Below are 24,380 nucleotides of genomic sequence, written 5' to 3'. Positions count from 1 at the left end.
GGTGCTAGGGACCCCCTGTGTTGGTCTCCTGCTTTCAGCTAGAGTTTTGAGAGATGGGGGCAGTTTCTGTTTTATTAACCTCTGCTTTCCCACTGCCTAGTGTGGTGCCTGGCACATAGTAGGTGCTCAATTAACGCTACGTCCTTCCCCTTGCTTGGAGAGACAAAAATGGGGGACCCAGGAGCTGCCCTGTCCCTGCTCCAGGCCCTACCTGAGGACTGATCTCCACAGCCCCTCCCTGCTCATATGTTATTGCCGTTTTACAAGGCAGGTGATTGACATTCAGAGAGGCTGAGTAACCTGTCTGAGGTTGCACAGCAAGTTAGAACCCAAAGCGGGGCCAAACCCAAGCCTGCGTGGGTCTGAAACCAGCCTCGTGCTCCCTCTCCCTCCGGAGGCCGTCCCATGGCCCTCTTTGCAGCTCCCCACTCCACGTGCATGATTTAGAACACAGACTGCTGCACCCTGCCTCCCACACATATTCACAGAGCAGGTGCAAGCAAGCGTGCTGGGAAGTGGTGCTGCCGCCGTTCCCTGCCTCTCGTGGCTTTTACAGAGAGAAATCAGGCAGAAAATCAAGTTGCAGACAGATGGGTAAGATATTCGCAAGTTGTGATTTGTGCTGTGAAGGGAACTAAAGGCAGAGACAGAATGATGGAGGGTCCCCATCATTTCCTCTGAAGCCCAAAGGTGGGCAGGGAGCTATTGAGGTGGAAGGCAGAGCATGTGCAAAGGCCCTGGGGCAGGAGAGAGCCTGGCTGTAGGGCCCAGAGTGAGGGTGGTGAGAGGAGACAGACCTCTGGGTCCTGCAAGCCTCGGGGCAGTGGATTGTTGTGAAAGGGGAAGAAGGAAATTAAAGGAGAGACACAAAAGGAGCAGGCTTAACACATTAACTCCAGGCCTGCTGAGCTGAGTAAGTAAAAGCTAATGGTTTCACTCAGGGCAGCTGCGTCCCTGGCGGAGGGGGCTTTGCAGCTTCTGAGAACCTTTGCCTCCACCCCCGGGGGCTGCAGCATCGGTGTCCTCTGTCCTGGGCCCTTGTCCTGGTGGTGGGTTAGGTGGACACCAGAGTCCCTTCCTGTCCCTCCGGCTTTGGGACCTGGACCCTGGGCTGCTGCGTGTCTCCTGGGAAAGTGTGGTTGGGTCAGCAGCCAGGCCGTTTCTGAGGATGTTCTGCAGGGCCCATGGCACAGCACAGCTCCTGTGACCGTGGGCGTGGGGCACCTCCCTGGACCCCGGAGCCGCACGTAGGGATGGTACGCATGCGTTTCTCCATGTGCTCGGGGGGATCTGCAGGAACCGCCGCCATGGGCCCCGCGGCAGGCCCCGGACGTGTTCTCACCTGCCAGCTTCTCTCTTCCTCCCTGCCGTGGAAATGAGGCCATGGAAGTGAGTCGTGAGGCCATGGGAGAAGATAGAGCCCCCACATTGGAAGTGGGGGACAGAAATGAGAGGCTTCTGTGCCCCTCATGTCATTCAGTTACAAGGGAAGATGAAGGACCCATTTGGGCCTGTGTCATTTGCTCTGGTGCTAAGTGTCCACACTCAGAGGCCCATGTCCAGGACCCAGTAGCGGGCTGTTGAGGATGACAGCGGAGTCAGGCTGCTCTCAGGGAACCCCCCCCCAGAGCCCACATACGGTCCTTGAGACCACATCTGGTCCTGCTGAGGACTTTGTCCAGCAGGAGAGAGGGTCCTCCTTCCTCCTCACCAAATTCAGGGGAGCAGCTGGACCCCAGTGTTTGCCACCAACAACTTGTAGAACTGACTCATTGAATTTCCTAATCAGATTCTGTCGTTCTGCGGTGCATTTGTAACTCTTGCCTGTTTCCTTCCCCTAAACCACCCCGGTGTTGTTTTTTCTTTCATTGCCTGAGTAGCATCATGAAAACAATAGACGTCAGAGCAGAGGGGACTCACCCACAGCCTCCCTCCCCCAGTGGCCACGTGCCAGAGCTGATCAGAGCAGGCCCTCCGTCGCCAGCCTGCTTGCACATGACAGTGTAGCAGAATTTCTCAGAACAGTACATGACCCCCACCTTAAGTGACTGCAGGGCTCTCACTGAGGAGACTGCGTACCTGTAGCTCAGCCAGATGCCTGGTGGGTGGGCATCTGGGTCGTCTCTATTTTTCATAGTTAGAGACAGTGCCGCGACGCATGGAATTGTGCCTGCGGGGACTTCTCCTATTTTCTCAAGTGATAGTCTACGAGGAACTTCTGGACAAAGGATGGAAGTATTCATGTAGCTCAGTTCCTTCCTAAAGGGTTCCACCTTGCTGCTGGCGAAGTTAGACCACTTTTCACGCAGCTTTGCCGGACTGTGTTGTATCATCTGTTTCCTTCTACAGTACTTGAGATAGTGTAAGTGATGCCGTTCTGCTGTTTAATTCACCTATGTGACAGCTGTGAAGGGTGAACAGTTTTATTCCATTTATCAGTATCTTTTGCTTGAATTATTTACTAGTAATGGTTTTTATTTTTTTTCAAATACTCATGTTTTCTAACAGGAGAAAGATAGGTAAAGGCTATAACCCGACAAAAGAGAATGAGAACCAAATAACTGTCAATTATATAAAAAAACATGCATAAGCATAAAGTAAATGCAGATTTACTTTCAGTGTCTCTTTATTTGTAATAAGTTTATATAAAGTGAAATAAAATTCATGGGGAATAAGAATGAAGGTGGAAGTGACATCAGAGGCAAGGATGGAGTCGGGGCCGCAGGAGTCCTCACCAAGACCACAGCTACAGGACAGCAGCTGTCTCATGGAATTGCTGTGGACTCTGGAGCCTATTCAAAGGCTTGCAGCTCTCAGGGGAATGTTTGGACTGTAAGTCAGGTTAATTTCCGTAATGTTAGCTCTCACCGTGCTTGTAGCTATCCATCCTCTGCCCCCAGCCCTGTGGCGGGCAGCTGTGCACATGTTCCCGGGCAGCATGCACACAGCTTGCAGGATCCAGAGTGGGCACAAGGACCTGTCACCCAAATATCGGGAGTCACTGGCTCAGATTGATGTGTTTGATCATGAAGGGGTGCGTACATCCCACCTGGCAGTCATTGTTGCAGCCACTACTGGCTGAAGCAGCTTCCAGGGAATTTAAAGTGTTTTACCTACTTTGTTTTCCTTCTTTTTCCCTATGAGAGTCAGATATTTAAGGACTAGGACATTCAAAAGCTACCACAAACATGGAAGAATTTAGAAAGTCCCCATGCATGCCCGGGGGAAAGTTCAGGCTAGGAAAAGACCTAAGAGGAACCTAAATTTACACCTCATGCTGGTCCCTGGTACAGAGACAGCCTACAAAAATCAAAAACAGAAACAGAAACAAAATAGCAAACCCTGGGGAAGAATCTGATTTCCATAGTTACCACATTATTGTATTCAATGTTCAGTTTTCAGCAACAACAAAAAATCGAGTCATACAAAGAGTATGATCCCTTGGAAGGGAAAAAATAAACCAGCAGAAATTGTTCCTGAGAAAGAGTGGATGGCAGACCTACTAGACAAAGACTTTAATACCACTATCTTTTAGGATGCTCAAAGAACTGAAGAAAAATGTGGAGGAAGTCAAGAAAACAATGTGTAGACAAGTTGGAAATATCACTGGAATAGATAGAAAATATAGAAAGGAACCAAAAGAAATTATGAAACTCTAAAAAGAATAACAATTGAAATGGAAAATCCACTAGAGGGATTCAAAAGCAAATTTAAGCAGACAGAATAAAGAATCAGAGAACTTGAAGAAAGGACAATTGAAACTATTGAGTCTGAAGAACAGAAAGAAAAAAGATTGGAAAAAAGTGAACACCATCTAGGGGACCTGTAGGGTAACATCAGATGAACCAACATACTCATTGTGGGAATTCCAGAGGGGAAGAGATTTCATAAAGATTATTTCATAAAGATTATTAAAGAAATAGTGGCCAAAAACTTACCAAAATTGATGAAAGACATGAATATAAATATCTAAAAAGGTGATGAACCCCAAACAGTATAAACATAAAGAAACCCACATCAAGACATCAAACTGTTGAAAGATAAGGAAAGAATATTGAAAGCAGCAAGGGAGAAGCAAGTTGTCACATGCAAGAGATCCTCCATAAGATGTTAAGCAGATTTCTCATCAGAAACCTTGGCAGCCAGTACACAGTGAGTTGATATATTCAAAATGCTGAAACAGCCTGATGAGGTGTTGATTCCATAGGCTGTTCTATGGATTTTATAGAAAGATCTATGGGAAACATTTCCCCTTCGTACTTATGAAAATGTTTTTAAACTTTACAAAATTACCTCTTTAAAATGTATTCACTAGAACTAATAGAATATACAAGTATCTATACCACGTCTACGTGCTTGCCTCTCCACTCCTCCTTTCCAGGGCAGTCTCACTTCCTCAGTCCTCAAGGGAACCACTGTGGAAGCTCTTGAAGACTTTCAACATCCATTCTGCCTCTTCATCTTAGTTTAATAAATCCCACAGTTTAGCTGGTACATTGCTTCCCACCTAAAAGACTACATTTCTCAGCTTCCTGTGCAGCTACTGTGGTCCTGCTTCTAAAACATGACCAGTGAGATGTAAGTGGAGTTGTCATGGGAGACTTCTCAGAACCCTCCTTTGAAGGCAGGGCTTTCTCTCCCTCTTTCCTGCCTCCTTCCTGATATGATGTTGATGTGATGGCTGGAGCTCTAGCAATCATCTTGGACCATGAAGGCAGGAGCCATATCATGAGACAGTGGGATAGTGGCTCAGAAGGAGCCTCTGTCCCTAGTGTCTCTGCAGAGCTTCCAGACTGGACTTTCTACATCTGGGCTGCTTTTACGTACAGGAGAAATAAGCTTCTGTCTTGGTCAAGTCCACTTTTTACCCCAGGTTCAGTTACTTACAGTGAAACCTAATTAATTCTACCTGATAACAAATATTGGCCACCTTGGTGTTTCTGTCTACCTATTTCTACAGGCCGTACAGCTAAATACGTAAAACACATACGCAGATACGTGATTGATTTTTATGTTTTTTTATTTAAAAAATGGAGTCAACAAATGTCTTGGCCTCTCACTTTTCTTTTTTAAAAAACAGAGTAGCAAATGCAAATTTGAACAGAAATTGCATATTACTTATCACTCTCCAATCTGCAAAGGTTTCAAAAAGACCATTCTCGATACTGGCCTGAAGTGAAGTGAGTGCCCTCTGCCCTGCTGGCCCAAGGAACTAATGATATAAACTCTCAGGATGGAAACGTCACCGCATGCAGAAGGGCTTTAAAGTGTTCCCACTGCCCACATTCATCCTTATAATCTGACCTACAGGGGTGTCCATGACTGTTTTACACATAAATATGGGAGGCACGAAAGGCTCGTCAGCCGGGAAACAGTCATGAAACATGGTATGTCCACGAAACGGAATACCAGGCAGTCATAAAAGTGGTGCCTATCAGTAATTTTCATGACAGAGGGGCGTGCTCCCCACATGCAGTGAAAGAACGAACTACGTGCCACACAGGAGAAATGGAGGCTTCACACTTGGAACAGCCCCAAAGTGCTCATCTTAAAAGTTAGTCTCAGGTCTCTCCGGAGGTGGCACTGTCTGCGACTTTTAGTCACGTTAGTCATTTTCCTTTGTTCTCGAGTTGAGTAAACATTTATCCAGCTGTGGAGGAGACAGGCCTGGAAGTGCAGTAACCGTAAATACTGAATACTCACGGTGCCACTGAGGCCGGCCACTCCCTGAGCTCGGAGCCAGCGTGACCCGGGCCCACGAGGCACCCTCCTTGTTGAAGCAACAGAATGACCAGTACCCCAGTGGACGCAGTGCATGTGGCCCGTGGCCAAGCACGGAGAAATGAGGGGGGCGGGGGGGGGGGCAGAGAGCAGGGCAGTGATAACCCTGCTCCCAGAGCCAGGTTACCCCTGTGTCCTTCCGACTCCTTCCACCCTGTTGTCCCACGTCACAGATGGGAACTGCCAGGCCCTGCGTCTCTGACCTCTGGGAACCTCCCCTGGCCCCAGCCTCTTGGTTCGGTCATTTCTGTGGGTTAGATTTATATCTGTAGACAGAGGGTCCACCTGCGCTGCTGGGGTCCTCCCTGAGCAAGGTGGACAGTGGGTCCTCCCCAAGGTGCACAGTGGGTGCTCCCCGAGGTGCACAGTGGGTGTGTCACAGCCGTGTCCCTTCTCTACACAGCCTCTTCCTTTAACCTCACAGCACAGGGGCCTGGCCGGGCGGGAGGGGAAGGGGCATTCGCCAGCCTGTGCCCCACCCAGGCAGCCACTGATTCGCTGTCGCCTGAAGGCCATGTTGGACTGGACAAAATAGGGACTCCATCTATTATTAGAAAAAAAGAACCACCTTCCCCACCCCCAACCTCAGTTGAGAAAACAGGGGGAGCCGGTCCCCAGACCACACAGCCACGTGCAGTGGCCAAGGGGCCATTTCTGCATCCGGCTCAGCCCCTGCGTCCTGGCAGCCCTGTTGCCAGAGGGCAGTAAAAGCTCTGAGTGACGGAAGGCAAGGTGACAGGCGCTGGAGAGTAAGAGCTCCTGATGGCGCGAAATGGGCCTGGGCAGGCGCCTTCCCGCGGCTCCCACGCAGCACTTGGCGCTGGCAGGGAGAGAGGAGAGAAGCAAGAATCCAGGTTAACCCCAGCTCCCTTTCCTTCCTTTCATTCGCCTGCGTCTCGCTTTGCTTCTGATCTGTAAATCTGGCGCCAAAACCCGAGACTCCTGCCACGTTCGCTCAAGAGCCGCCTGACCCTCCTGCTCCCAGAGGGAAACTGAGGCCAGGAGCCTGGGCCTCTGCTGCTCACCTCCTCAGGGCAGCCCTCTGCCCTGTGCTGGGGGCCCACCCTCAGCCCCCACCGTCCCTGGGCTGCCTGCTGCGGAGACCTGTGGGGGCCGTGCTGGGTGTGAGCCTGGTGGGGCCAGGGATGGGGGAGACCCAAGGCTGTGGCCCAGTGCTCAGCGTGGGCAGGCACGTGGCAGGCGGTGATGACATCCCTGGACGTGAGGCTGGGGTGAACGAATTCATTCCTCCCGCGTGGACATTCCCCAAGGGCAGAGACCACACTGCGCTCCAACCCAGGACACTGCAGTAGGCGCCTAATGAACACAAGCCAAATGGATGAGCAGTGAGGGAAGGGGGTTCGGGAAGGACATGCACCCCCATCTCCCATCGGGTGCATCCGACAATCTGTGGGTGCATGGAGGAGTCCTCCCACTGTAGGGACAGATGAACAGACAGCCTGACCTGGGCCGGGAGGAGGCAGCCTCACTGTACGGTGCCCTGAGCCTGGCCTCCCTCCTGCGGCCCAGGGTAGAGGGTCAGACTGTCACCCCACTTTTAAGGTGGGAAGATGGAGGCCCAGGCAGGTAAAGGGACTTGTCCAAGGCCACAGAGCTGAGAGGGAGGAACAGAGGTGAACATCCCCTGGGGTGGGCTTTGCTCTCCCCCCAGCCCTCCCCCCACCTCTGACCCTGTGCCCCCCCCCCGCTTCTGACCCTGTGCCTCCCCCCGCTTCTGACCCTCTGCCCTCCCCCAGCTGCCCCTGACCCTCTGCCCTCCCCCAGCTGCCCCTCACCCTCTGCCCTCCCCCAGCTGCCCCTCACCCTCTGCCCTCCCCCAGCTGCTCTGACCCTCTGCCCTCCCCCAGCTGCCCCTGACCCTGTGCCTCCCCCTGCTTCTGACCCTCTGCCCCCCCCCCCCAGGACCTGCAGATCATCAGCACGGACGAGAGCCAGGTGTTCGTGGCGGTGCAGGAGTGGTACCAGACCGACACCTACAACATGTACCAGTCGGACCCGAGCGGCGTGTTCTACTCGCTGGTGCTGGAGGACGTGCGCAGCTCCCGGCAGGCCGAGGGGGTGATCGTGGACATCCTGGAGGTGGGACCCCGGGCCCCACCCCCCTGCCCCTGTCCCCCTTCTCTAACGCGATGCCTCACAGTCCTGCAAATATTCCCTAAAGGATCAAATATTTGAGGGGTGTGGCCGTCCAAGGGGGTGCTATGCAGGTGCTTTTAGGGCAAGAGGGACTTATTCCTTCTGATGGAATTTGAAATGTGGCGAGGACAGTTTTTGTGACTCAGGTCTACCAACAAGAAGAATGGGATTCGCGGGGGGGGGCGGGGGTGACATTTTGCTGAACTGGGGTTCGGCGTTGGTGGTCCCTGTTACCCACTGGACCACAAGGGATCATCTGTGAAGCTGTTTGGGCTCCCACGACCTGCTCAGAGCCCGGCCAAGGCCGGGGTTGGCCCCAGGGACAGAGGCTGTGACCCCCACTCTGCCTCGGGCCCTCTGAGCACCTGCTGCTCCTTTCTCCCTCCCAGCCTCTCCCCTGCCCGGGTCTCCCTTCCCTCTCCCTCTGTCTGAGTATCTGATGTCTGTCTGGCTCTTTCTCACTCTCTCTGTCTCTCTCCCTTGACCCCTTTAGCTCCTCTCTCTCCTTCTAAATGTGGAGCCCTGGCCCGGCCAGTGTGGCTCAGCGGTTGAGTGTCGACCCTTGAACCGGGAGGTCACAGTTCGATTCCCAGTCAGGGCACATGCCTGGCTCGATCCCCAGGAGGGGCCTGCAGGAGGCAGCCGATCAGTGACTCTCATCATTGATGTTTTTCTCTCCCTCTCCCTTCCTCTCTCTGAAATTAAAAAGATATTTTAGAAAATAAAGAAAAATAAAAAATAAATATGGATCCCAGGGCCTTCCAGCAAGTGGCTGTGGCCACGTTGGGACACAGCCATTGCAAAGTCAGCCCCAGCTCCAGGGCTGTCGTCAGGGCGGATAGGCCGTGTGCACAGAGCTCTTGGCGAGGGCCTGGAGCATGGGGACGCCCAGCCATCGGAGGGCTCTGGACAGGGCTCCGGACAGGTCTCCACAATCCTTTTGTGCCTCTGTGGCAGGTGCACGGGGTGAAAGGAGTCTTCCTGGCCAACCAGAAAGTCAATGGGAAGGTGATGACGCTTATAACCTACAACAAGGGCCGCGACTGGGATTACCTGCGGGCGCCCAGCGTGGACATGAACGGAAAGCCGACCAACTGCAAGCCCGTGAGTGTCTCCAGCACGCGCTGTGGGCGGGGCGAGCGGCATTGCTGAAGGGACCTGAAGGTAAAGATGGTGACATCTGAGAGGGGCCATCTGAGAGATGGGGACCGCCCATGTCGCCGGGCGCGGTGGACGGGATCACGGGAACTCCCTGCTTCACAGGAATTAAGAGGAGGCCAGAGAGGGAGACGTGTGGCCATGAGCTCCTGCCACAACATCTCCATGTAGCAAACCCCCAAACAGCACTCGGGGTCCTCCAGACCTGTGTCTGGGCTCAACCGGGCACCTGGTCACACACCTAGGGGCAGGCTGATCTGGGGGATCTGCTCCGTCGCCTGGCATCGCCCTCCTAAGACAGCCCAGGGACGGTCTCAGGGCCATAGCAGAGGGTGAGCCGAAGCTGGCAGCCGTTGGGAAGCCTGCTGAGTTCCATCTCTCAAATCCCACTGGCGACGTCGAGGGCCAGGAGTGCACTCTGCCTGGAGGTGGGGGTGCGGGGCCATAGCCCAGATGCCACAAGTTCCAGCCCCACCCGGGGTGCCCTTGTAATGAGTAGAAGTGTAGGCTGCCCAGTGTCGTGGCTGCCTTGGGGTGCGGTGAGTGCTGGATTTCCCCGGAGCCCTTGCTTGGGCACCAGGAGATCTGGGTGGCACACAGGCCAGTGCCTGTGAGGATAGAAACACAGCCCTAAGGGACCCTGGCCTGAGGTGGGCACTCAGGGAGCAGCAGGTGTGAGGGGGAAAGAGGCTGAAGGGACCACATGTGCCTGGCCTGAGGCAGGCTGCTCGGGCCCCATGGGGCCCGCCTCTCCTTGCTCCCCGAAGCTCACCACCACCGGCATCCCTGGCCTTTCCTCAGTGGGGGCCACCCAGAGTGGGAGCAGGGCCCACAGCTGGAGCTGCACAGAGCTGCCGTCTCCGGTCCCCAGTGACTATGTGAGCTCGGCCAGGCCAGTCGGTGCTCTGAGGCTTTGTTGAAAAGGAAGGAAGGTCGCATGTGGTGGGAATGAATGAAACACACAGACCTGGCACAGAGCAGGCAGGCGGGGGCAAGCAAATCCCTCCCTCACAGTGCCCCCTTCCCCACGCTGTCCCATAGCAAACTCCTACTGACGCCTGAAAACCCTGCCCAGATGTTCCCTCCACTGAGAAGCCTTCATGGGTCATACTCGCTTCTCTGCCTGTTTCTCTGACCTCAAAGCCCCTCCCAGGCAAGGATATGCTCTGGGGATGCCAGAGCCCACCCACCGCTCTGTAAAGAGAGTAACAGTGCCTGTTTTTCGGGCCCCAGGACCATTGTGTGGGAACGATCCAGACAGAATCAGCTCCTCCTTCCTTCCCAAGAGGGAATGCTGGCCTCATGTGGGCTCTGTGGAAGCCTCCCCCCCTGGCAGGGACACCCCTTGCTGACCTGGGCTGACCCCCCAGCCAGGGGCCTGTCGCTCCCTCTGCCAGAGCCCGTCTCCTGATGAGAATGGAGAATAATAGCAGCCGTCGACCTACTTCCGAGAACAGTCACTGGGAGAGGGCTCGTTTCTGTAGCATCGTCGGCAATGTTAAGCCTTATTAATCCCTCAAAGCAAGTTTTCTCTAAGAATAGAGTCTTGTCTTCAGTGATCAGCTCAGTAAGGACATAACCTTTGAGAGATTTATGTCCCGGCCTTAAAATAGTCCAGGTAGCAGCCAGGTGGGACGTGTGTGGCCCAGGCAGCCAGGCGAGACCCCGGTGAGCAGAGCAGAGGACAAGGTGCGGGAGCCCCGTGGGCATGAAAGGCACCCGTTGCAGCCGTGGCTCGGAGACGGTCCCCCTCCGTGTGGTTCCCCTCTGGGGGCCGGGGAGGGAGGGGGCCAGGGCGACCAGCATGGCCACCGCCTTCTCGGGCCGTGTCCTTACTCAGCCATGCATCCCGCGGTGAGCAGGGCGAACCCCACATGAGGGCCTAGTTCTCATCATAAAAGGGGTTCCTGCTAATTGGAGAAAACTGGAAAAAACAGAAACGCGTAAAGAGAGAGATGAGGTCCCACAGTCAGTGTGTCACCCAGACATAGCAAGGGTCGGGCGCTTGACCCATTTTAGCTCATATGCAGGTTAGAAGGCCGTCCTCGGGTCCTGACACGCGCTCGGTGTCCCCATCTGGCGTTTCCCCTTCGCTCCGGGTCACCAGTACTTTCCTGGCCGTTGACTGGCTCTGCTGGGAGATTTCCTTTGCTGATGGGGACACGAGGGGCCTTTTTAAGCCGTTGAGGGAGCGATCAGACCTGCTTTAGGGTGACGGGTTGTGCTTGGGGGTGATTTTGAGTCTGTCTGCGTCTCTCTGCAGAGTGGAAACCCGTTTGTTTTGCAGCGCGTGGCACCTCCTCAGACTTGGGCTGAGTCGGGGAGCAGGTGTCGGCTGCCGGGGGAGAGGCCTGAAGGTTCTCACCAAAATTAACTCCGCAGCCTGCCTGTCGTTCCTGAGAACTCGGGAGAAATTCAGAAGGAGCCGTGGCTCCCCATCAGGCTCCCGCGGGGCTGTCCCCGGGGTGACCAGGCCCCCCGGCCAGGGTCCCCCGTCTTCCCCACGGAGGGTCTGCAGCCCACCGCGGGCGCCTCTGCATTTGGGCGGAGCCTTCTTCCAGCCGAACTCGCCGCCTTTTATTTCTTCCTTTGTGTTCACAGCTTTATTGCGACACAACTCGCATCCCATACGATTCGCCCAGTTCAGTGTCCAGTTCAGTGGTTTTTAGTGCCTTCGTGGAGTTGTCACCCGTGACCACAGTCCACCACGTCCCCCCTAAAGTACCTCTGTATCCTTTCTCCCCATCACCGCTGTCCCCCTGTCACCGCTGTCTCCCTGTCCCGCCCCCGCCCCTGGCAATGGCTCGTCTCTCTCTGTGCAGACCCCCTGCTCTGACATCCCACACACGTGGGGTGCAGCCAGCACATTTTTAGACCTGGGAACAGACAATAAAGCTCGTCTCCAACCGGATCAGGCCCTGGGGCTGCCCCCTTCCCTGCCCTCCCCCCTCCCAGCCCCTGGCTCCGGCTGACCCGGATCAATATCCAATTTATGAAACAGTTTCGTTTTTAACTTAGGAAAATCTGTCTAAAATGGACTCGGTTCATGGACCAGAAGAAAGCGCTATAAAAACATAAAATGAGAGGGGACAGCTCTGGGATGGGTTTTAGTCCGCGGTGTAACGCAGTAAAGACAATGGGATCTGGACCGACCCCGCTTGTCCTTCGTGCCCTGTGAGGGGGGGGACAGGCACTGCTGTCCCCGTTTCACACATGAGGAAACCCAGGCCCAAGTTTCCCATAAAATTAGTGGCACCTCCGAAGTTCCAGTTTGGACCTCTGGGTGCTCAGTCCTGTGGTATTTCTAAACTGGAGATGTTTTCAGAAAAAGAAAAAAAGAGAGGGCCAAGGAAATGATTACTTTTCTTATTGGTAAGAAGTTTAGGCAGAACTGTGTCTCGGGGGGGGGGGGGGACGCTGGACCCCGACTGTCCCTGGAGGCCGTGCTGTGTTGATCGGTGATGCTGTGAGGAGGTTACTGCCCCTTTCCCAGAGAAAGGCATCGAGGCTCAGCGACACCCAGCAGTTTCCCACCCACGTGCTAACTGTGGCTTCCTGTCCTCTCCTTATAGCCCGACTGCCACCTCCACCTGCACCTGCTCTGGGCAGACAACCCCTACGTGTCAGGCACTGTGCACACCAAGGACACTGCCCCAGGCCTCATCATGGGTGCAGGTAGGAGGCTGCCTGAGGGAAGCTCTGTTCTCAAGGGTGAAACTTGCTGGCCATGGGCCTGGATAATGGTGTGTATACTGAGGGGCAATGACATCTCCAGGAAGCTCGGCTGTCATGGAAAAGTGTGGGGGGGTGAATGCATGGCCCAGAGTGGGCACATGATACATGTTGGCTGAGTGGGAAGGTGGGAGATGGATGGATGGATGGGTGATGGATGGATGGATGGATGGATGGATGGGTGGATGGGTGATGGATGGGTGATGGATGGGTGGATGGGTGATGGATGGGTGATGGATGGATGGGTGATGGGTGATGGATGGGTGATGGATGGATGGGTGATGGGTGATGGATGGGTGATGGATGGATGGATGGGTGATGGATGGATGGGTGATGGGTGATGGATGGGTGATGGATGGATGGATGGGTGATGGATGGGTGGATGGATGGATGGATGGATGGGTGATGGATGGATGGATGGATGGGTGATGGATGGATGGGTGATGGATGGATGGATGGATGGATGGATGGATGGGTGATGGATGGATGGGTGATGGATGGATGGATGGATGGATGGGTGGATGGGTGGATGGGTGATGGATGGGTGATGGATGGATGGGTGATGGGTGATGGATGGGTGATGGATGGATGGGTGATGGATGGATGGGTGATGGGTGATGGATGGGTGATGGATGGATGGGTGATGGGTGATGGATGGATGGATGGGTGATGGATGGATGGATGGATGGGTGATGGATGGATGGATGGATGGATGGATGGGTGATGGATGGATGATGGATGGATGGATGGGTGATGGATGGATGGGTGATGGATGGATGGATGGATGGATGGGTGGATGGGTGATGGATGGGTGATGGATGGATGGGTGATGGGTGATGGATGGGTGATGGATGGATGGATGGGTGATGGATGGATGGATGGGGGATGGATGGATGGATGGATGGATGGGTGATGGATGGATGGATGTGTCCTCTCAAACCTGTTCTCGACCACCACGCTACACGTCTTATTCTGGAACCAGACTCATCACCCGCAGGTCCCCTGAAGAGCCCAGCACTCTCTACCTGGGTCAGGCTGGAGCCGCTGAGACTGGCTTTCTCTGGGCAAGGTTAACCCTTTAACACACAGACTGGGATCAGGGTCCAAGCGGAGCAGTGACAGCAGGCCTGTCACTGTCAGACAGGGCATGCTGTTGGGTGTCTCTGCTTGTGGGAGGTGTAGACCAGGCACAGGTGCCCCTTTCCAGGGACTTGTCTGACTCAGACCTTGGTAAGGGGGAAGCTGGCTGCTCCTCGAACAACCTGCCCCTTTCCTTCCGGACCAGGTAACCTGGGCTCCCAGCTGGTGGAATATAAGGAAGAAATGTACATCACGTCCGACTGCGGGAACACCTGGCGGCAGGTAAGGTGGCAGGGAGGGGCCCGGCCCCCACCCCGTGCTGGTTCCGCTGAGATCCCAGGAGATGTGTCTGTTCGGTGACCCCTCCCCTCCCAGCCTGAGTGGCTGGACACACAGCTCCCTTTAGCAGATGTTACATCACCACTGGCCGAGCCCGCCGGCCGTCTGATGGCCACTGCTGGGGGCGATGGACCTCGCATCATCCCCACAGGAGGCCATGCGGGGACTCAAAGGCATGGGCTGAGTGCTTCCTGGAGGCCAAGAATTGGGGGCATGGAACGCCCCGGGGTCCCGGCAGGGAGGCTGCTGGGTGGACACAGAGCCGCGGATGAGAAAGAGAGGACAGGGAGTAGAGGTTGGAGGGGCTGCAGTGAGCCTGGGGAGGGGGGCGAGGTGAGCCTGGGGGGCCACGGTGAGCCTGGGGGCTGAGGTGAGCCTGGGGGCCCACAGTGAACCTGGGGGGGTCAAGGTGAGCCAAGGGGGCAAGGTGATCCTGGGTGTCCACAGTGAGCCTGGGGGGTCAAGGTGAGCCTGGGGGCCGAGGTGAGCCTTGGGGGTCAAGGTGAGCCTTGGGGGTCAAGGTGAGCCTGGGGGCCATGGTGAGCCTGGGGAACAGTGAACCTGGGAAACAGTGAGCCTTGGGGGTCAAGGTGAGCCTGGGGGGTCAAGGTGAGCCTGGGGAACAGTGAACCTGGGGAACAGTGAGCCTGGGGGGTCAAGGTGAACCAAGGGGGGAGGTGAGCCTGGGGGCCATGGTGAGCCTGGGGGGCCGCAGGGAGCCCGGAGACATCCCTGGGGATGACCTGATGTCGCCAGTGGTCTGAGAGAAGGAAAGCAGGAGAGGAAGGGAGCGGTGCAGGAGGTGCCCCCCTGCTCGTGCGGCGCCCACGGGAGCTCACGTTCCCAGGCTGGAGGGGCCGCAGGCAACGCGGGCACGGAGGCTGGTGGCTGACAAGTGCCCGGCAGCAGCGGCAGCCACTCAGGAGCCGAACCCGGTGCCAGGAGGGGCCTGGCCCCCTCTTCACGCGCCACTTGTTTTCAGCAAAAAAAAAAGAAAAAAAAAGAGGCCTTGTTGTCCTGCCAGCTCCACGGAGTGACAGTTTCCACTGTAGACGCTTAAGAGCGTGCGCTGGATCTCCGTGTGCCTCTCCCCTTCCCGCCCCTGGAAGAGCTCGGGTTTAGGCCATTTTTTCGCACCCCGAGTTCCCCGGCCACAGCCCCCCTCTCAGGTTCATCCCCAGAGCACCCCGTCGCCTGCAGCCTTGGGGGAAGGTACCTGCACTTTTTAATGATATGCAGGAAACAAGGAATGTTGAAAAGGGCAGCAGAGATTTACCGTGTTGCAATATTTCTAAAGGTCACATCACCGTTTATTAGAGACGCCCCGGGTAGATTAGATAGACGGGGGGTCGGGGTGTGAGGCAGACGCCCCGGGTAGATTAGATAGACGGGGGGTCGGGGTGTGAGGCAGACGCTGGCTTCTCATTTCACAGAAGCCATGTGAGGTGTCCAGTGGCCACTTTTATGGGGCCACTTGCTCAGATTTCAAACTTGGGGATGTCAGAATTCAGGGGAGACTGTCCAGGAGCTGAGTGTGGGCCTACCTTCGGGGTGCTTGTTCCCTTCCCAAATGATGGGGGGACATGGGGGAGCTCGTGTGCCCGGGGCAGAGAGGAGGGCACCCACCTGAGCACATGTGTGTGTCGAGAGACAGGGGTCGGAGAGCAGCTGGAGCTGGGTTTAGGAGTTTGCTTGGGGTGGGGGAGGCTGGGGACAAGTGGGACAAAGGCAGGGAAGGCAAGGTGACCCGGCGAGTCAGGCCAGACGCGGAGCCTATCAGGAGATGTGCCTGAAAGAGCTCTCAGACCACGAGTGACAGATGCCAGCACGTGTGCTCTTAGTGGACAGAATGTTTCCTAATCGCGTTACCTGGAGTGATAGAAAACAACAGCCAGAAAGCATCCAGGGAGGCCCTCCAGAGCCCGGGGGGTGGGCCTGTCTGCCCCTCCTAAGATGAACCCAAATGCCACCTGCACCGTGACCCCCTTCCTGGGGTGCCCAGTGACTCAGGTGTAGTTTAATTGGAATTCAGCATCATTCATCCCCCAAAGCACTGGCTGGCACTCCAGCTGTGCCAGAGCCAGGAATGAGCCTGCAGAGAGGGTCAAGTGGATGGCGCCCCTCGGTGTTGGCCCCCGAGTGGGCGAGTCAGTGTGCGGAGGCCATCTGCCTCCTTGGGTGTCTCTCCCCAGGCTGTGGATTCCTGGAGCCTGAATTTCCTCTCTCCCTCTGGGTCCCAGCACCCAGGGAGGCCCTGGAGCACTGGGTCTGTCGGATGGGTGCACAGAGGGGAAGAGATGTGAAAATTTCTTCTTCACAGTACCCTAAAAATTGCAGCTATCGCCTCCTTCATCCAGGAATCTCTGTCTCTATTAATGTAGCCTCAGGCACATGCTTATCCCGAGCTAGTGGTTAGGACAGAGGACACCAGGCACACCAAGTCCTCTGATCCCTGCAGCTGCGGCCATGGAGCCGACAGCAGTGAGCGCCATGGGGCGTAACCGGGGAGAACCCAGCTTGGTGCTCTGGCACCAGGGAGGGCTTCCTGGAGGAGACAGCACTTGAGCTGAGCCATAACGTCTAGTGGGGTTTGCTGTTACCGAGGATGTGCATCCTACTGCTTTTCTAGATCCCGTTTTTCTTTCCTGTCTTCCGGTTGTCGGCCTTCCATGTAAAGAGGGTCCCCCTGCAGCATTTACTGCACTGTTTGTCCTCATGTCCCTCACTGGCCTAGGGACTGTCCTTCATCACCGTCCATCCCATGTGCGCCGAGTCTGCGTGGTGTGGCCAAACGTGGGGATGGCCTGGGGCCACGGGGAGCCCCCAGATCAGCTCTGGCCGAGGGAGCTGGCCTCTGCCGACGCCCCCAGCCTGCGTGTGGATGGCTCTGCGCCCAGCGAGTGACCCCGAGCCTGGACAACCCCGGCCCTTCTCAGGTGCCGTCCGCTCTCCCCGCAGGTGTTCGAGGAGGAACACCACATCCTCTACCTGGACCACGGCGGCGTGATCGTGGCCATCAAGGACAGCTCCATCCCCTTGAAGATCCTCAAGTAACGTTGGGGGGGGTGCAGCGCTGGGGTGCGGGCAAGCAGGGCTTCTCCTCTCCCCCTGGGATCCTCTCAGGATGTTCCCCAGAACGGCCTCCCTGTGGGGCCCCAGGATGAGGGCACTAACCCCGCCAGCTGGGGGCGGCGGCAAGCTGGGCAAACCCTTCCCAGCGGCTGCCCCGGGCGGGCGTGGGGAACCAGGAAAGAGGGAATGGCAGAGGAGCACGTGAGAGCGAGCCCAAGGGAGGCCTGGGGCCCTGGGGCCCAGGACACGGCCCCACCACAGTCTCGGGGAGCAAAGGGCTTCCCGGAGGAGGTGACTTTTAGGCATCAGTAGGAATTATTTAAGTAGAGAAGGTGTGGTCGGACAAGGAAGCCAACATGTGCCCAGGGGAGAGAGGTTTGCTATCGGCTTCAGACATCTGAAGGGCTGTTGTGGATAAATGAGGGCACGTATGAACTCTGGACCCAGAAAGCAGAGTTGGGGGACTGCCAGGAAGCCAGTATTACCTTAGTCTGAAAAAGAGCTTTCAGCACTCTGGTGCACTGCATTGGGACGCAGTAAGCTGCTGGCACTGGCTGGCACCCCCTAGGCCAGGCTCAGGCATTGGGTGGGTCTACAGTCCAGGGCTACCCAGACAGCATGCCCAGGACTCCAAGGCTGTTGTGTTGCTAAGCAGACTTGGACGCCACTTGGTGCTGGCAGGTGCCGCTGTGGCCTCCCAGGAGAGAGGGGTCCAGCTGGGGCCTAGTGCTGGGCTGGCCCTGGGGACAGACAGCTCCCTCCACACTGTCCTCCCAGCCGCCTCAGTGGGACGGCGCTGGCCCTGGGCACAGGCAGGGCTGGGTCCAGCGGGGCAGCCAGTCCTGGGCACAGCGAGGGCCCCTGCCTGCCCTGCGGATGGTGACGCTGCTTCCCTGGCAGGTTCAGCGTGGACGATGGTATCACGTGGAGCACCTACAATTTCACCGACACCTCCGTGTTCGTGGACGGGCTACTGAGCGAGCCAGGCGAGGAGACCCTGGTCATCACGTGAGTGCCCGCGGAAGGGGCGGGTGGGTCGGAGCTGACCCCAGGAGGTGTGCCAAGGGCCACCGAGGGCCTCTGCTGCTCTGAGGCGGGCTCACCACTGACCCCACTGACCCCCAGCCCGCCTCCCTCGCTCTCACCTGCTCCTCGCACCTGCCTCCTCCTGGTCTCTCACTACAAAGGTTTCCTCTCCCCCCAGCCGCTGGGAGGAGGCCACTTGTCTGTCCGTGTCAGGGACATCCATTACGTGCCCAGATCACCTGGCTGTTGAGGGGTGCAACCGAGAGTCCGAGCTGCCTCCGGGCCACTGCCCCCTTCCACCTCTCGAGCCGACAGTTTTTACTATTACTGTTACCGTTGTTACTATTATTACTATTGCCTGTTGGCACCTGTGAGCGACTCGCGGGCACACTGCACAGTGAGGACCTTGTTCCCAGACAGGCCGGGGCGGGGAGGAGCCGGCTGAGCCTGGCCTGGGCCGGGCTGGCGTCGGAGGCTGCAGCGGCCACAGTGCAGTCCCAGGGTGGCCGGGTGAGGGCAGGAGCGGCGTCGCTGGGCCCTCAGTGCAGGCGGGAGCTGAGGCCCTGAGGGGAGGAGGGGACGGGCCCAAATAAGGCGTTTTCCTGCCCCTTCCCCCCAGCATCTTCGGCCACATCAGCTACCGCTCCGACTGGGAGCTGGTCAAGGTGGACTTCAGGCCCTCCTTCCCCAGGATGTGCGGGGAGGAAGACTACAGCGCCTGGGACCTCACCAACCTGCAGGTGGGCCGGGCGCGGGCGGGGCGGGGGCTCCCGTGGGCCCACCTCCGCCCTGCAAGGCCACAGGCCTCTCCTCCTCCAAGGAGTCTTCCCAGAGCCCCGACCGCCCCGAGACGCCCAGTCCTTCTGGGATTTCCTGGCCCCTCCTTGGTGCCTGGGCTGCTCTGGGCTTGGTCACACTCGGGGCACAGGTCCCTGGGCCCCAACCCGGCCGTGGAGTCAGATGTGCTTGGGGTTCAGATCATAGGAAGGTAACATGGCCCGTGTGTTGTATGTGACCTGACACCCCGGTGTGGTCTGGGGCAGCCGCCTCCCCATAATCTCAACACACAAATGTTTCTACAGCAAAACATAAGACATTCGCACTCAAGGGAATTAGTGGGGCCTAGAGCTGGCCTCCCACTGCGGTTCAGCCAGCCTGTGCTCTCCCAGGTGTGGTGGGGAGGCTGGGATTACACCTGTTACTGCCATGGCTTCTGTTTCGGGGAACAGGCTCGGGTCCTGTTTCAGGATCACTGGCTAAGGACCTACTGTGTGTCCACATGAGCCCTCCAGGCCAGGGCTTGTTCCAGCTCCTGCATGGGGCCTGGCACTCCTGGGGCCTGAGGGACTTAAAGGGGCCCCTTTTCTGGCAGCCCTGTGGCCCCTAGAGCCCAGATGGAGCTTGAATGGCACTTCCTCCAGGAAGCCTTCCCTGACTACCTGCTCTGGGCTCCGAGCTTTTGTCATGTGGTGCTCCGTGAATACTTGTGGGTGGGATTGGAGGGAGGCCGCCCCAGCTTGCCCTCAGGCACACCCCTTCCCCCCTGGGCCTCAGTTTCCCCGTCTGTGAAAGAGATCCAACCCTGCCCCTCCCCCCACGTTGCCGCTGCAGGGTGACGGCTGCCTCATGGGCCAGCGCAGGAGCTTCCGGAAGAGGAAGGCCACATCGTGGTGCATCAATGGGAAAAACTTCACATCGGCGCTCACGTCCCACGTGTGCCCGTGCCAGGACTCCGACTTCCTCTGGTAAGGGTTCTGTGCCACACGGGCTGCTTGCGTGACCTCGGGACATAGCGCAGGCCGAGTGGGCCGGGCCTCCGCACCTCCTGCGACCCGGTGTCAGAGTCAGCCTGTCGCTCCTGCCTTATCTGAGCAATAGAACTGGGTCTCAGGTCCCCGGACTCGGGGACGGGGTGCTGGAGAATCCCTGGGCCTGCTTGTGAAGCCAGCGCAGGCGGCCTGCTCACCAGTGGGAGGCGGAGCCAGGACCCGCTGTGCCACCGGCCCCTTCTCCTCCGGTCAGGGACTCTTCAGTCTCCTGTGGCGCCTGCTGCGCCCAGGACCATGTCCGAGTTCCAGAGCCCAGCTCACGAGGCCTCTGGCCCGCCTGCCTGCCTCCCCAGCCACCCTCAGCCCTCGCCATCCTGTCCCTTACACTCTGCCACCTCCATCTGTATCTCCCTGCGCCCGCGTTGAGGGGTCTTCCCATGCAGTGCCCCCTCCTCTCCCTGGCTGTCTCCTGCTCTTCCTTTGAGATTCGGCTCACCACTTCCAGGCAGCCCCCCAGGACACTGGGGCTGGGCTCAGTGTTCTCCTGTGGGTTCCCAGAATCCCCTTGGCTTCCCTTCTGACCTGGAGCAGACCGGAGGCTCTCAGGCCTGTCTCCCCTCTGGCGCAGGGGCCCTGTGGATTCGCCTCTGTGACTCCTACACCCCCGCCCCGTGCCGGCCTCCTGATGGATGTTCTTTCTTCCTCCCAGCGACTATGGATTCGAGCGCTCCCCCTCCGACACCAATAAGTGCTTTGCCAACTTCTGGTTTAACCCCCTGTCCCCCCCTGATGACTGTGTCCTGGGCCAGACCTACACCAGCAGTCTTGGGTGAGTGCACACGGGTCTCCTGGTCTAGTTCCCGGGGCAGAGCCATGGGGAACCCCCCCCCCCCCGCCCTCCTGCCTGGCGCCCACCTGCAGCTCCCTGCACAGGGTCAGGAAGAAAAGTCATGGCTGAAATGTCCTGTTCACAGGAGCTCCTGAGGGTCACCTCAGGCACTGACCCTCTAGGCCTCTAAGAGTCGATCTGAGCCCACTGGGGCTAGCTTCAGGGAGTAAGGTGGGTTGAGCTGGCCCTGAACAAAGGACCACAGGAGAGAAGGTCCAAGGTGCCTGTTAGCTCAGACCTGTGGCAGGGGCTGAACCCAAGGGAATTAACACCCCCTTCTTGATCCTCTGAGCCCCTGCAGTGCCAGGACCCTTCCCCATTTACCAGCGCACGTGAGGCAGCTCTGAGCTGGGCCCGAGGTGCTCACACTTCCTTTAGGTCTCAGCTTGAATGGCATTTCCTCCAGGAAGCCTTCCCTGACCACCCGCCCTGGGCCTGAGCTTGCCTCTGTCATGGCACACGTCTGGTTATTGGCACCACTTACCCAGTTGTTCTCGCTGCTGTGAGCTCCACGGCACAGAGGAGCGGTTCCTTGGGGGGGGGGGGATGAGGGACTAGCTGTGCGCAAGGGCGAGGGGCTCAGCAGGTGTGAGCAGTTATGATGCTCCTACTCCAGCAGAGGCTGGCTATGTGGTTTATGAAGGATTAAGGTCAAATAAAAATGTCAGGTACGTAAACGCCATGAGCCCACAGCTTCAGGGGGCCCCAGACATGCTCCAGCTGAGTCCTTCTTCCAATGTGTGAGGATTTGTAGGAATAAGTCCCCCCAAAAGGGGACTTATTGTCTCCTGGCAGCTATTCCAAAAGTGATTTCTGTATCTGGTACTCAATAAACATCTTAAAGAAATTTTAAAAGTCCCATTTCCCTTCAAGGAAGTTGTGAGAGGCAGAGAAAAAAGCCTGTAGGTTACTAGGAAGTCCCCATTGCTGCCCCCAGAGGTGGGCAGGCAGAGTCTGGGGAGCAGGAAACAGGACCAGAATGTGCAGGGTTGGACCTCAGCGGCATAAATCCCACCACCCACCCATCATCTATCCATCCACTCATCATCCATCCATTTATCCATTCATCCATCATCCATCCATCCACCCATCATCCATTCATCCATCCATCATCCATCCATCCATCCATCCATCCATCCACCCACCCATCATCCATCCATCCATCCATCATCCATCCATCCACCCATCCATCATCCATCCATCCACCCATCCATCATCCATCCATCATCCATCCATCCACCCATCCATCATCCATCCATCATCCATCCACCCATTCATCATCCATCCATCATCTATCCCTCCATCTATCCAATTATTCCCCCATCTGTCTAGCCATTCACCTATCAATCCATTATCCATTTATCCATCCACCCGTCAATTTTTCAATCATCCATCCATTCCTCCTTTCCTCCCTTCTGCCTTCCCTCTCTCCCTCAAGTATCCAAGGCAGCCACCCTGGTGCATCCACCAGGGCTTGGTGAGCAGGGCCTCTTTGTCTGAAGTGTTAGAGCCAAGATATGAAGTGTCATACCCAGGGTAGAGGGTTGTGTTCATACATTCTGGACACCACGGTGCTGGGGGGGGGGGGGGGGGGCGTAGCTCTCAGAGAGTGTATTTTACTCCAGAATAACCCAAGTGTCCTTGCATGATCCTTCTCAGTGGTCACTCAGTGCTGAGCCATGGGGGCAGAAGCGCCCAGGCATGGGGAGGCTGGCCGGCCTGGGTACTTGGCCATGGTGCCAGTCTCCCAGACACGGAATCCCAGTGTAGCTTGAGGGAGCTTCCTAAGTGGTGAGTCAGATGATGCCCCTGGTGCAGAAGTTTTCCGGTGGTCTCCTGAGAGGCTCATTGACCTGAGCCATTGGGTTCTGCCCACCAGCCCCTCTCCAGCTCATCCCATCCCTGCTCCTTCCCCACCACAGGGCCTTTGCACATGCTGGTCCTGCTGCCGCCGTGCTCCTTCCCCTCCCCTCCCCCTCCTGATCTCAGCTGAAAACCCTTTATCAAGGATCGATGCCCGGTGCTGCCCTTCCCAGCGCTTGTCACAGTCGTGACCTTACCTCGCTGGGGGGTTGGTTGGATGAGGTGTCTCCCCCGCTCTGCAAGGGCAGGGACCATGTGTGACCTCTGCCCCTGTACCCCACTACCTGGCACGTAGTAGACGCTCAGTGAACCCCGGAATGAGAGGATGAGTCAGGCACTGTCCTCGCTCCGCCCTCTCCAGGTAACAGAGAAACAGAGCCTGGGGGTGGGGCTGTGTCAGCTGTCAGGCCAGGGTTGGGCCCAGGGACCGTATTTCTCAGCAAGGCCACGAAATTCAGACCAGCTGCTTCGGTCATCCCCTCAGCAACAATAACAACAGCTGTTATTACTACTGTTATTGTTATTAACATGATCAGACCAGGGAGACGTCGCTCGGCGACTCTGAAGCAGATCCTGCCGTTTCTGGTCACCGGTCCCTCCTCTGCGCCTGTTTTCTCAGCTCTAAAGGAGCAGAGGTCGCCCTCAGTTGGAGTCAGGCGGAGGCCGGGAGTTGGCCATTGGAGGTTGTAGCCGAGAGCCACCCCTGAGGACAAGCAGTCCCTGCCGGGCTGCAGAGCCGGTCCCCTCTCCCCACCTGCCCGTCTGCGGACCCTGACCCGCTGTCCGACCGCAGGTACCGGAAGGTCGTGTCCAATGTGTGTGACGGCGGTGTGGACCTGTCTCAGAGCCCCGAGCAGCAGCAGTGCCCCCTGACCCCGCCCCGCGGCCTGCAGATCAGCGTTCTCGGGGACCAGGGGGTGGCCCTGCGGCCAGGGGAGGACGTCCTGTTCGAGGTGCGGCAGGAGCAGGTGAGTGCCCTGGTGCTGTCCCCGTGGGGCCACCTCGCCAGGCGGACAGACGTGGGTGTGTCTCCCCCCCCCCCCCCGTGGGCTGGAAATCCCCCCCCAGCCCAGAGCAGCTGTGAAAAACCAAACAGCAAAACAGAAGAGCCGAGTAGAAGGTGGGCAGGGGCTCCGAGCGTCTGCGCAGGGCACGTCCCACCGGCGACGACGCCAGACTCGCTCATTTCTGTGGGTGGCAATAAGGTTTGAAACCTCTGGTTATATTGACTTAGTTCATTTGGACTCTTAAGGAAAGCAGAAAGTTAAAATCAAACTATTATGCCCGGCCGGGCGTGAGCGCCGACCTAGGATCCAGGGGATCGCGGTTCGATCCCCGGTCAGGGCACAGGCCCGGGCTGCGGGCTCCATCCCCAGTCGGGGGCACGCGGGAGGCAGCCGGTCCATGACTCTCTCGTCATTGATGTTTCTCTCTCTCTCCCTCCCGCTTCCTCTCTCTGAAATCAATAAAGACATATATTTAAAAACAAAAACCCCCAAAAACCATTACTTATA

The 24,380-nt window shown here is 57.1% G+C and overlaps 1 protein-coding gene across 2 annotated transcripts in view; it reads left to right on the top strand.

Moving 5' to 3' along the window:
- SORCS2 (sortilin related VPS10 domain containing receptor 2) overlaps positions 1–24,380 on the top strand; it is a gene marked incomplete at its 5' end in the record, with an annotated part of 364,973 nt that overhangs the window by 208,009 nt on the left and 132,584 nt on the right. For both annotated transcript variants that reach the window (XM_081130912.1, XM_081130911.1), the window contains 10 exons: positions 7,705–7,881; positions 8,896–9,042; positions 12,669–12,771; positions 14,114–14,190; positions 17,206–17,297; positions 18,220–18,327; positions 18,965–19,085; positions 19,957–20,090; positions 20,824–20,943; positions 23,660–23,834. In XM_081130912.1, the coding sequence (XP_080987038.1) occupies positions 7,705–7,881; positions 8,896–9,042; positions 12,669–12,771; positions 14,114–14,190; positions 17,206–17,297; positions 18,220–18,327; positions 18,965–19,085; positions 19,957–20,090; positions 20,824–20,943; positions 23,660–23,834 (1,254 nt within the window). The remainder of the gene's footprint in view (positions 1–7,704; positions 7,882–8,895; positions 9,043–12,668; positions 12,772–14,113; positions 14,191–17,205; positions 17,298–18,219; positions 18,328–18,964; positions 19,086–19,956; positions 20,091–20,823; positions 20,944–23,659; positions 23,835–24,380) is intronic.

This window comes from Miniopterus schreibersii (assembly GCF_964146895.1).
Source record: "Miniopterus schreibersii genome assembly, chromosome: 1".
In the NCBI taxonomy this organism is placed as follows: domain Eukaryota; kingdom Metazoa; phylum Chordata; class Mammalia; order Chiroptera; family Miniopteridae; genus Miniopterus; species Miniopterus schreibersii.
The sequence above is the reverse complement of the archived record's forward strand: the minus strand, read 5'-3'. Positions and strand labels throughout refer to the sequence as shown.